This window comes from Cynocephalus volans, chromosome 3 (genome assembly GCF_027409185.1).
Source record: "Cynocephalus volans isolate mCynVol1 chromosome 3, mCynVol1.pri, whole genome shotgun sequence".
NCBI lineage: Eukaryota > Metazoa > Chordata > Mammalia > Dermoptera > Cynocephalidae > Cynocephalus > Cynocephalus volans.
The window spans coordinates 103,179,890-103,192,306 of NC_084462.1; the positions used below are offsets into that span (position 1 = coordinate 103,179,890).

The 12,417-nt window shown below is 41.4% G+C and overlaps 1 protein-coding gene across 1 annotated transcript in view; it reads left to right on the forward strand.

The window, feature by feature from the left end:
• Positions 1-12,417, forward strand: part of RYR3 (ryanodine receptor 3) — a 491,041-nt gene that overhangs the window by 361,755 nt on the left and 116,869 nt on the right. The window contains exons 40-43 of the mRNA XM_063091474.1: positions 691-805; positions 2,396-2,525; positions 3,646-3,749; positions 5,930-6,065. Of these exons, the coding sequence (XP_062947544.1) occupies positions 691-805; positions 2,396-2,525; positions 3,646-3,749; positions 5,930-6,065 (485 nt within the window). The remainder of the gene's footprint in view (positions 1-690; positions 806-2,395; positions 2,526-3,645; positions 3,750-5,929; positions 6,066-12,417) is intronic.

Here is a 12,417-nt window from a genome sequence, read left to right on the forward strand (position 1 = left end):
AGCAGTAAAAACAAGTGTTTGCAGGTGATTCTCCTGCAGCCCTCAGGGAAAGGGGAGTGGGCAGAGGCGGGCAAAAAGTAACCACCCAGCAAGGGAGTAAACAGCCAATTAATAGATTCTTTGTATATTTTGATTTGCCTGTAGATTTATTATGTGAATTTACCTCGGATGACTTAAAGACATAATTGTTCTTACATGTTAATGTCATTGGCTTTTAAAGACTGGTGTCCAAAAACTTCATTGATATCTTATATAAAATTCCCTTAAGAAAAGGATACAGCCCTATCGCTAAGAAAACTAAAGTACAGAGTGACATAGATTTAAGGATAAGAGAAGAAAAAAATAAAATAGAAGGGGCTGAGTACATGGATAAAGAGAGATTCTGTGATCTGGGCTTTCTCAAACACTGTTACAGACAAAAAGACCAAGGGACAACTGTTTAAAACAGAGAAATGTTTCGAAGAGAGAAAGCAAGTTCTTATACATAAAGTACAAAATATTCCTATCAGCTAAAAAACAGCACTCCACAACTCCACATATACTTCAGCTGACCTAGTGCCTTCTTACTGTCTTTTCAGCCTGTCACTTTTACATTACTTCACACCCCGTGTGTTTGTGTGTTCTCACCCCTGAATTTTCATAGCATAGAAATAAGCCAGTGCTGAAGTCTCTCTCTGATCCTTATCCTAGGGACATAATGAACAACAAGGTGTTTTACCAGCATCCTAACCTCATGAGAGTCCTTGGCATGCACGAGACGGTGATGGAAGTGATGGTGAACGTGTTGGGGACAGAGAAGTCCCAGGTAATGCCATAAGGAGAACTCAGCTAGAACTTGACCCTTGGGACAAGGCACATGAGATGACCTGTTCAGAGCCACATGGCTGGTGTGCCTTGCCTCAGTTACTCTTCCCAGAGAGAGGGAGGGACATTTACAATGCCAGAAGGAGCCCAGAGAGGGGACGATGCTGCTGGATGGAACCCCTCTGTGTGAGAGCTCTGGTTCTTAAAGCCTGGGGGCTTTTCTCGCTCATTCCATGGGGCAGTTTATTTCCCATACTCAGCAGTCCTCCTGTTTCCAAGATGCAATAACTCCAGGTTCCACTTCGGAGCCTAGTGTGCTTTGTGCTGAGTCCAGAGAAGGCTCTTCTAAAGGAGAATGAGATCTTTCTAGTGACCTGGCAATGTTCCCTCGGGAGTGTTCATGTTTCCTCTGTCAGTCAGCTGGCTCCTGACACAGCCAGGTTTCCTCGCCAGCTCCCCCGCAAGGAACCTGCTGTCGGGGAGCTCCTGTTGGCAAGGGGAGAGGACTGTGAGGATGGAACACAGCAAAGCGTTTATCCCAGTGCATCTGGGGTCCTCCTCAGAGTTAAGTGGCTTCCAAAGATAATAGATGGGATATGGTTTTGAATGCTGGAAATCGCAGCAGAGTGCCAGGATCCTAGGAATGAATGGTTTCCAAAGCAGTTTCACCAACGTTGGTGGGTGGGGATGTGAAGGAAGACTGAAGCAAAGCTCACATTCCTCTCTGGCTTCCTTCTGATCTCTTGGGAAAGTGGAATCTCTCCAGAACATCTCTGAGCAAATGTCTGCATGCCTCAGCAAGCAGGTATACTGGAGGTTTCAGAACTTTATTTCTTAGAGCATCTTCTATGATTCTAAAGGGGGAAATCAAGGTCTTCTTAGGATCCTGAGCAAGGTTAACACGGACACTTTTTATTGAGCATTGTAAATAAAATAAGACATGGTCTGGACTGGAGATGCTAATTACTTTGTTCAGCAGAGAAGCTAAGTATAATCAACAGTAATATAAGATGGCATCTCCGTGCTAAATTGTTTGAAGCAGATTATGAGCACTATAGGAACCCACAGGAGAGCAATTAATCAAGGACAAAAGTAATTGGAAAAGGCTCACAGAAACAGAGGGTGATGCTCTTCGGGCTTCCTAACTGCAGGGGCCAGGCTTGAGCCAGGGACTCGGAGGGCCTTTTTCGTCTGTGATCCTGCATCTCCCTTTATGATACTTCCCATCAGAGTTCTGTCCACTCCCTTCCTGGTTGGAAACAACAGCAGTCTGGTGCAGGCTCATGCAATTTCACATGACATCCAAGAATGACAAAAATTCTTGTCTGACATTCAGTTCCTTTGGAGGAAAGATACTTCAGGAACTGTAAATAGCTCCCAATATTTTTGGAAACCTCTTCTTAGGTGTCCTCTACTGTTTGTCTATCCTGTGAATACGTCTTGAAAAAAACTGGAAGTAAGGAGAAAATTCATTTTTCAAACTGTTCACAGCTTACAAGAGTTCACCAACCTAAGACTCTTTGAGGTCAGACTTCTCAGAAACGCCTCATGACAGATTCTTTTCTCTGACACTCTCTACTTCTCCTTCCAGATTGCTTTCCCAAAGATGGTTGCTAGCTGCTGCCGCTTCCTTTGCTATTTCTGTCGAATTAGCCGGCAAAATCAGAAGGCCATGTTTGAGCATCTGAGTTACCTGCTGGAGAATAGCAGTGTTGGCCTAGGTATATACATCATGTTATAACGCCCACATGTGGACTTGGAGGTTACAGTCCCACTACTGACCACTTAGGAGATAAAGGGAAAGAGCTGCATGTGCGCTAGTATTTTTGAATACTAGAAGGGACCCTGCCTACTCTAAAAATGAGTGAAATAATGATACCATGTCTATGTTCTCCAACCAAATAGAGATGCTGCTACCAGCCAGCATTGGTGACAGATTTGTGTTGGCATAGTCATACAATTTTACCTCATCTCTCTTGGGAGTAGCCTTTGGTTTTTGTAATGCTGCCTGTGATTGTGGATATAATCTGGGGACACAGGTCCTCCCAGCACACTGAGCAGACCAGAGAGCAAGGTCATGGATCCAATCCCTTCATGTCAGGCTGGCTTCACGCTGCACACCTGTCCCATCAGCCAACCAACAAGTGCTTTCCTTAGCTGCAGGATAGACTGGCCAAGAGCAACAATGGATAAACAGTGTAAATCCATCACCACCACCAGAAAAACAACTTAGTGCACATGCTTTGCTCACTCTTCTGGATACAAACTACATGAATCTGAGGAATACACAATACATGCACTTGAGATCTGAAATCTAGATTTCTTTATCAAATGCAACCTCAGGCTACTAACCTTTTGTAAAATGCCACTTGAAGTTTTTCTTAATTTTAGCCTAGGAGCCAAACAAACTAAGAAAAATAAAAATCAGCATTGGTGACCTGATGTAGCTATATGAGTTAATGTTCTTTGAGGCCATTTTTAAACTCCAGGTAGAGTCCTTTGGCCTTAGTCGGTCAAGTGACATCTGAGTCTTTTGAATGCTCACCAAATAGGGGCCCCAAGAAGTTTTATGTTAGAAAAGCACTTGAAAATACATGATCCCAGCTGATCCTGTGAACTGATTTTCTGTTAATCCAGATTCACAGTCAGTAATGAGTATGGGGAGAAAGGATAGAAAATCTTAAATCGGGTGGATTGCCCATTGGAGAACAGCGATGTGAGCCAGGTTTCAGTGTGTTTGGTGCCCTCTCCTGTCCACTTATGTGCACTGCAGTCTCAGCTCAGTGCTGGATGGCCTCTTTGCCCCTTTCTCGCTCCTTCTTTCCTTCTCTCCTTCCCCAGCCTCCCCGTCGATGAGGGGGTCCACCCCGCTGGATGTGGCAGCTTCCTCCGTGATGGATAACAACGAGTTAGCTCTGAGCTTAGAGGAACCAGACCTCGAGAAGGTAACTGAGCTTGAGGAGTCATTGTGGTGTTCTCTTCTGCCTGTAGTACAGCCAAACCATGGAAAAGGAGACCAAAGTCTGGGTTTCCATCAGAGCATCTTCATCTTGGTGAGCTTATGGTGAAGATGTGGTAGAATGTGAGTAACTGGCAGCAGCACAATATTATGACCAAAGGATCTCCTGTGTGGGCAAGGATAGTCAACTCCATAGACAAGAATATGTGGACATTTGTGTTCTTTGTATGTGGAGGCCCATATTCATTGGTCTACATGGGCCATCACCAGATACAACAGGAAATTATATCATCAGTGTCCTTTTCATGTACAAATGAGACAAAACTGAGCTGCCCACTGTTGGGATTTTCAGTCCAGCTCCTGGCACTTATTTTAATGGCCAGTGAAATGCTCTGCACCTGTATCCTTGAAAATTCTGCCTAATTTTGGCCACTATTGGTGTTTTCCTGATGTTTTTAAGACAAACTTAAATTTGAGCTCCAAGCGGAATAGAGTACCCTTACTGGTTTAAGAAGGAAAAAGTGTGATAATAGAATCTTACTGAGTTTTGCCCTAGATTTATTATTCTTAAAAATAACTTGAGTGTTTGACATCAGCCAATACATGATTCATTTAACAAACATTTATTAAGCACCTACTATGTGCTTGACCCTGGGGATTAAAAAATGAAAGCAACAGCATTCCTGACTTTGACAATTTTGCAGCACAGTGGATTCTCCTCTTCTCTCCATACACATGGAATATAAAAAGCTAAATTACGATAACAAATGCGCTTTAAACAAAGATCTATTTGCAAGGCTTTTTGTCTGACACTTGCTGAAAAGTTGGCAGAATCTAAAATCCTATACAAGATCCCAGCACTGAGATTTTGTGATAAGTGTTGGGTAACCTGGAAGCAAAGAGAACACTACCAAACCTAGTCCATGCTGGGCTGTGGCCTCTTTTCTGAACATCCCAATCCTAACATCTTGGCTTTTGACTTTGGACAGCTGTCATTGATGCAGAGCTTGAGCAGGGGCCCCTGGTTACTCAAGGACCCACTAAGAGTCAGTCAATGACTGAATGTTTTGGCCTTGCAATTCCTTGCCACATGAACATGGATATCCCACATGGGCCCTTCTCTCCCTCTATTCTTATCTCCCAGAGACACCCTGGCTAGGCTTATTCTTAAACAGCAGTGCCCTCTTGCCAGAACAAGAAAAACCTGGGAACTGACATGGTGTGTGCCTACATAACAATGATCATAAATCTTGTTGATTACTTGGAAACAAAAATAGATCAGAGGTTCTCGTTACAAATTTTGCAGACCTCCCAGCTATCTCATAAAAAAACTTGGGCATTTTTCTTTTTTTTTTTTATTTTTGCCTTTATGTGTATGGCTTATTTTTTTTATTACAATATTTTTAATATGGTAAAATACACATAATATAAAATTTATCATCTTAATCATTTTTAAGTGTACAGTTCAGTGGTATTAAATACTTTCATGATGGTTTTGGAACCATCATCTCCATAACTCTTTTCATCTTGTAAAACTGAAACTGAAACTCTGTACCCGTTTAAAAACAGCTCCGCATTCCCCCATCGCCCCAGTCCCTGGTAACCACCATTCTACTTTCTGTCTCTATGATTTTTACTACTATAACCACCTCATGTAAGTGCAATATGTAGTATTTGTCTTTTCATGATTGGCTTATTTCACTTAGCATATTTTCTTAAGATTCATCCGTGTTATAGTATATGCTAGAATTTCCTTCCTTTTTAAGGCTGAATATTTCATTGTGTGTATGTACCATGTTTTGCTTATCCATTCATTTATCCATGGACCCTTGAGTTACTTCCACATTTTAGCTGTTGTGAATAATGCTGCTGTGAATATGGGTGTGCAAATATCTCTTCAAGATGCTATTTTTCATTCTTTAGGATATATACCCAGAAGAATTGCTGGATCATATGGTAGTTCTATTTTTAGTTTTTTGAGTAGCCACCATACTGTTTTCCACAGCGGCTGTACCATTTTACATTCCCACCAGCCGTGCACAGGTGTTCTAATTTCTCCATGTCCTCACCTACGCTTGTTATTTTCTGGTTTTTGGTTTTGGTATTTTTATAGTAGCCGTCCTAATAGGTGTGAGTGGACACTTACTTTTGTACTGTTCTTGCCAGGTGGTCACCTACTTGGCAGGCTGTGGCCTACAGAGCTGCCCCATGCTTCTAGCCAAAGGATACCCTGACATCGGCTGGAACCCCATTGAAGGGGAACGCTACCTGTCCTTCCTGAGGTTTGCCGTCTTCGTGAACAGTGAGTCCCATGTTTTCCATGCCTTTCAGACACAGGATGGCATAATCATGGATACATAGAAGGAAAAGGGGATCCTTTCCATTGCTTCTTATCCATAAATATGAAAGATTCTGCGGGTATTTGGCTGGCAAGAGAAATCTCAGGAAGAATCAGACCAGACAAGGATCAAGACTAGAGTCCACTGGGCAGAGCACTGAGCTCCCGGCCTAGATCCAGCAAGGAATTCACTGCAGAGGTTTGGCCTCCTCACCTCTGTGCCACTTCTCCTATCAGTAAAACAGGGGCCTTATTAATATTGATGCTAATACCTCACCTATCTCACATGTGCCTCCAGATCCTTAGACTATTGTATGAATGGATGGATGGATGAGTGAGTAAATGAATAAAATCAAGAATAACTGAATAGCTGTGAAAGGTAATTAAACTCCCAGAAGGAAAAAAATATTGCTATAGCAATCATAAATATTATTATTCCTAATACAAGTCACCTCCCATTTGTAGTGAATTTCAGCTCTACCAAAATTCATTTGTTGTCCCAGAATAATGTGCTGAATATTGCATAAAATAGGTGGGCTAAATGCCAAGATGAAAGGTTTAGTATTTATCTGGTACATAGAGAACTGAAAAACCTTTTTAACAGAAGAGAGACTCGTGGGTACCACTGACAGGTTCTGTTCTCAGGTTGGAATAATGAGTTTCTGAATTATAACAGTGGTGGTAGGAATGGACTGGAGGAGATGTGTTTGAAAGAAGTTACAGAGACAGAATTTAAGTGACTGGGTGGTGATAATGATGATGATGGTATATTGAAAGAAAAAGAACAGAGGTCACATTACAGCTTAAAGATTTGAGAGAAGGGAGAGAAGAAATAATGATGTCAGAAGGAGAAAATGGGTTGGGATGGAAGAAAATAGGTTTAGTTTAGATCAGATTACACTGACTTCACAGTGTGCGACAACAGAGATGCCCCTAACTGTGTTTATAGGATAGAGACCAGTCAGTCAACAGATTGGAACTGGGTAGATGTGCAGACCATCTGGAGCTGAAACGGTTGACAGTAGATTGTCACAGGGGAGAGCATGAAAAGAGAAATATGGACAGCGTGAAAAATAAAAGAATATTTCTAAATACCTACATTTGGAAGAAGAGTTTGAGCTGGAGAATGGAGTATCTTGGGTTCAAATCTGGCTCTCTCACTTCCTAGTCATGTGAATTTAAGCAAGTTAGTAAAACTCTCCCAGCCTCAGTTCTTTTTTTATATGTAAAACAGAGATAATAATAATATGAGGGAACTTTAAAATGTTCATGGAAAGACTGGTATTATCTTTTAATTTTATTTTTCCATGAACTTTTTGAAGTACCTCACAGAGTTGTTGTGAGGCTTAAATGAAATAATCCATGGAAAACTAAGACAAGCACAGTGCCAGAAATATAAGTCTGTAGTCATGTTAGTTACCGTTGCTGTTCGTGATCCTTATGAGAGTGTTAGGACATTTGAAGTTAGAAGGCTCTATCTAGTAAGTAGATTCTTTAGGATCTCAAAGCCCTTTGTAAGTCCTTATGTCGAAAAGGACTTTCTGGCTACTTTTATAGCCTCTGCTCAATAATGAAAGACAAAAGTGATGTAATAGATCATGGTAGATGATGGGGGTGTTTATGGTGGGTGATGGTGAGTGAGAGTGGAGGTTCTGGTAGTGGATGGTGAATGACAATGATAGTGCTGTTGGGGTTATGATGGTTGGGTGGTGGTCCCAGTGCGTTGTGGGGGTGATCCGGGTGGGTGGTGGTCATGGTGGGTGGAGAGACTGATAAGACCTAATAGTTATTGAGCATTTGCCACATGCCAGGCACTCTTCACGTGTATTAACTAACTTAAATTATATAACAATCTAGTTAGGTAGTATTTTAGTCTGTTTGGGCTGCTGTAACAAAATACCGTAGACTGGGTAGCTTAGAAACAACAGAAATTTATTTCTCACCTTTCTGAATGCTAGCAAGCCCAAGATAAAGCACCAGCAGATTTGGTGTCTGGTGAGGTTTCATGGTTCAGAAATGGCACCTTCTCACTGTCTCTCAACGCCGTAGAAGGTGCAAAGCAACTTTCTGGGGCCTCTTTTCTAAGGGCACAAATACTATTCATGAGGGCTGTAACCAGCAGCCCCACCTCCTAAAACCATCGCCTTGGGGGTTAGGACTTCAACATGCAAATTTGGGGGGAATACAACATTCAGACCATAGCAGGTAAGAACAATCATCTTCGTCATTTTATAGATGAATATCTTGAAGCTTAGGGAGATTTAAACACTTTGCCCAGAGTCACACAGCCAGGAGAAAATAAAGCCAGGATTTGAACAGAAGCAACTGGGCTTTACAGGCTGAATTTTACTCAAACCACTGTACAGTATTTCCTTCCTGTCATTAGGGAATGAGGAAGGAGAAACAGCATTTTCTCCTTTGAGCATATCAAAAATTGTGGCATTATTTAATTACTTTTTGGTGCTAATGTTTAAAAAAATATATAAGCCAAATCAAAAGCTTTTGCTACATCAAATAATAGAATTGGAAAATTCTATTATATTACTAGTATCTCTTAATGTTTGCATTAAATCTTCTTAAACAAGATTTGTCTTTAAAAGAACTTATTAAAGCATATAATTTTCTTAGTTTATTTTTATGAGCTTGCCGAGAAGACTTGGGTTGTGTTTAACTCCGAGAGTGATAAAGTCGAGAAGCTTCTATTACCCAGCAGTTACAAACTTTGTATCCAGACTAAACAAAGATGTGTCTGGGTGCCTGTGTTTCATTCCTTCCCTGTGTAGATTCTGAGAAGGAAAAAAATTTCCTACCAGTCCACAAAAAGAAGGGAAAAGTTATTCTGTGCTTTCTTGGAGTTCTTGGAGTGCTTCAGTGATACCTTCTCCAGGCTTTAAACTTAGCTGTGAGGAAACAATATCTCCTAGCTTTGCTGAGTCTGCTTTCCTAGCAGGTTCATCATCAGTGGCCATAACTTGGACATCCGTCATGTGACATGTAAAGAGGATATGAGGGGCTATGAGAAGTGATGAGATGTGCTCTAGAAGTTCTGCCATGAAGTCACTTGTGACTCAAAGCAGGAAGCAGAGCAAACTCAAGTAGAATTATCAGAAACATGCATGGAATAATTACTAAGAACTCTAGAATCAGCCACACCTACCTACATAGTGACACATGTGACTATTGGCATGCCGAGAATGATGGTGTTTATTGGGATCTGGGATCTGGTGGAGTTAGGCTAGGAATGCATGGGAAGAAAAGGAAAGAAATGGACATAAATTAATGCAGTAGTGAAGGGAGAGCATGCTGGTGGGCCCTTGAGCTGGAAGACATACATCTTTTATGGTCAAAAGTACAAAGTGGCATCTTAGCCTTGAAGGACATATGAGGTGTAGATGCTTAAGAATCATCTGGTTTATTTCTATCCATGTATCTATGTTTCTAGTCACAAAGGATGTATTAACCATTCTTCAGTGTGATTGGTACTAAAGACTAGGTAGGGATGGTTAGGACTAAAAGGTGTAAGATTTTGGTTTTGTTCTCAAGATTATAATATAGTTGGAAAGATTCATCAAACTGTCAAAAAATTATCCAATGATAAAAGGTTTAAATAACAGTTTAAGACAAATATGAACAACTTTGCAATGTTGTACTCAGGAGACACTTCAGGCTAGGGTGGTAAGAGAAGGTAGAATATAAAGTACATTTGAGATGCAGCTAGCTGGGGTTGGGTACTTAACATCTGTGTTATACCTTCTGACCAATTATAAGGTATCTTAGTCCATTTATGCTGCTATAATAAAATACCCAAGACTGGGTAATTTGCAAAGAAAAGAAATTTGTTTCTCATGGTTCTGGAGGGTGGGAAATCCAAGAAAATGCATCAGCAGGTTTGGTGTCTGGTGAGGGCTGCAGCCTTTGGAGGGTAGGAACATTGTGTCCTTACATGGCAGAATTGACGGAAGGGCAGGAAGGTCCCTCATGACTTAATTAGCTCTCAAAGGCCATACCTCTTAACACTGTTGTGTTAGATGTTATGTTTCAACATGAATTTTGGAGGGGACACCATCCGTAAGGCTTGTACCATCTCTCCTACCCCACTTTCTCATTCTCCCACTGGACCTCCTCACATCTCTGTACCTGAGAAGGGGAAGGAAATCCCTTATAGTGACAAGATTTCACCTGTAAAAACTCAAAGTGAAACAGCCCAGATGTAATTAGATAGTCAAAACAACACCAGTAATAGAAAATAAATTACTCAAAGAAGCCAAGGGCAAACCAATGTCCAGAGCACCAAAATGAGGAAATCTGGCTGGGGTAAAAGGAGTTGACTCCGTTCTTGCAGCCTAAATGAATTGCTCAGCAGTTCTCCTCAAGGCCCCTGAGGGGTTCCTTTGGAGGGGCTGGGTGTCTTGGCAGTAGACCCAAATGTCCAGAATCCGTATTACGTGGGCTTCATCAATCATTTCATCAATCAAAATAGTAAATGAAGCCTGATACCTAAATAAAACTATGGATTTAAGCTGAAATAGTAAAGCAGGGGGAAAAAAACTAACAAAAACCTCCTTTATCGACGTTATTTATACAAAATGGCAACATTAAGAGCCTGGTGCTCATCACAAGTTGATTTTCTTCAACTCAGTGAGAATGCCCGTAATTAACAGATGGGTTCTGTTCTGTCAGAGCACACCTCAATTCTGACTCCAGCTCTCCGTTCACTCAGTTTTTTGTTTTGTTTTGTTTTGTTTTGTTTCATTGAGACATAGTTGACTGTATGTACCTGTGGGGTACAGAGTTGAATATCAGTACCTGTGTGCTGTATGTGTATTTCATGAAAAAGACAAATGGACCCAAACTCTAGACATATGGGCCAAATTTTAGCATAATTTTGTTATTAAATACTGGTCTTCAAGATTTCTAGGCTACTGCTGTGCCAGTCCACCCTGTGCAATTCTATTCAGTCCCTTGGCTTCAAATTCCACGTGTATGTTGATGGTCCCCAAATGTACATTTCCAGCTTTATTCCTCTTCCCTGAGCCCCAGACTTGTATATCCAGGCTACCTACTTGATATTTCCACTTGTAGGTCTAATAAGCATCTCAAATTTTGTACATCTTTTTTCTTTGTCCTGACCGGTAAGGGGATCACAACCCGTGGCACGGTGTTGTCTGCACCACGCTCAGCCAGTGAGCACACTGGCCATCCCTATATAGGATCCGACACCGTGACCTTGGTGCTATCAGCGCCGCACTCTACTGAGTGAGCCACGGGGCCGGCCCAAATTTTGTACATCTTAAAACTGAATTTGTGGTTATCATCTCAAACTTTTTCTTCCCCCAGGATTCCTGATCTCCTTAATTAACACCACCAACTTTTCAGACACTTAAACCAAATCTTTGGTGGCATCCTTGAATGAACATTTTCTCTTATGCCCATATTCAGTCCTTCACCAAATTCTGCTGGTTCAGCATCTAAAAGATACCTGAAATCACCTGCTTCTCTCCATCTCTACTGGTCACATCCTACTCCAAGCTATCAGTATCTTCCACCTGGACTGCTGCAGTTGCATAGGAACTGAATTCCCTGCTTCTACTCTCACACCTATGTCAGTTTGGCTTACTATACAATAACTTCATAATCTCAGTTGCATAGAATAATAAGTATTTATTTCTTAAATATCTGAAAAATGGTTGCGAAGCTTTGCTGCAGGTCTTTGGGTCTGCTGGGGTGGTTTTGTTCTGTTTGCCTCATTTTTGTGTCCAGGATTGACTATTTTGTTCACTACCTGTACACGGTTCCAGGATTAGTCACTAGCATGTAGTATAGGCTCAATGAATGGTTGAATTAATGAGTAAATGGGCAAACAGTCCCTGGTTTGCTCTCTGTGCTATCACAGTAGTTTACAGACACATCACCAGCTCCTCCTTTCCCGGGCTGGAAGTCCCTAAGGAGAAGATCCAGTGTCCTCACACTTGCAATTACTCGGTTCATACAAGTTGCCTGGCGTCATATCAAAGTTAGCATATACCAGAAAAAGCTATTGAGTCCTAGCCATCACCTCTACTTTGTTGTGATCCTCTAAATTAACTAAAGGAGAGCATCTCTAGACTCATTCATGCTAGGCCCCAGTGTTTTCTCTTATTACACTAGGACTTGCTTGGAGATATGTGCTTTTCCTTGTGACTACTGAAGTCTGAGGAAATGAACAACCCAGGCTCTTGTAAACAGAGGCCGATAATTGGTCTGGTAATGCAATATTGGATAGTCACCCTCAGTTTTTCAACCAATCATTTCAAGCCTCTATCTTGAGTCTCAATGA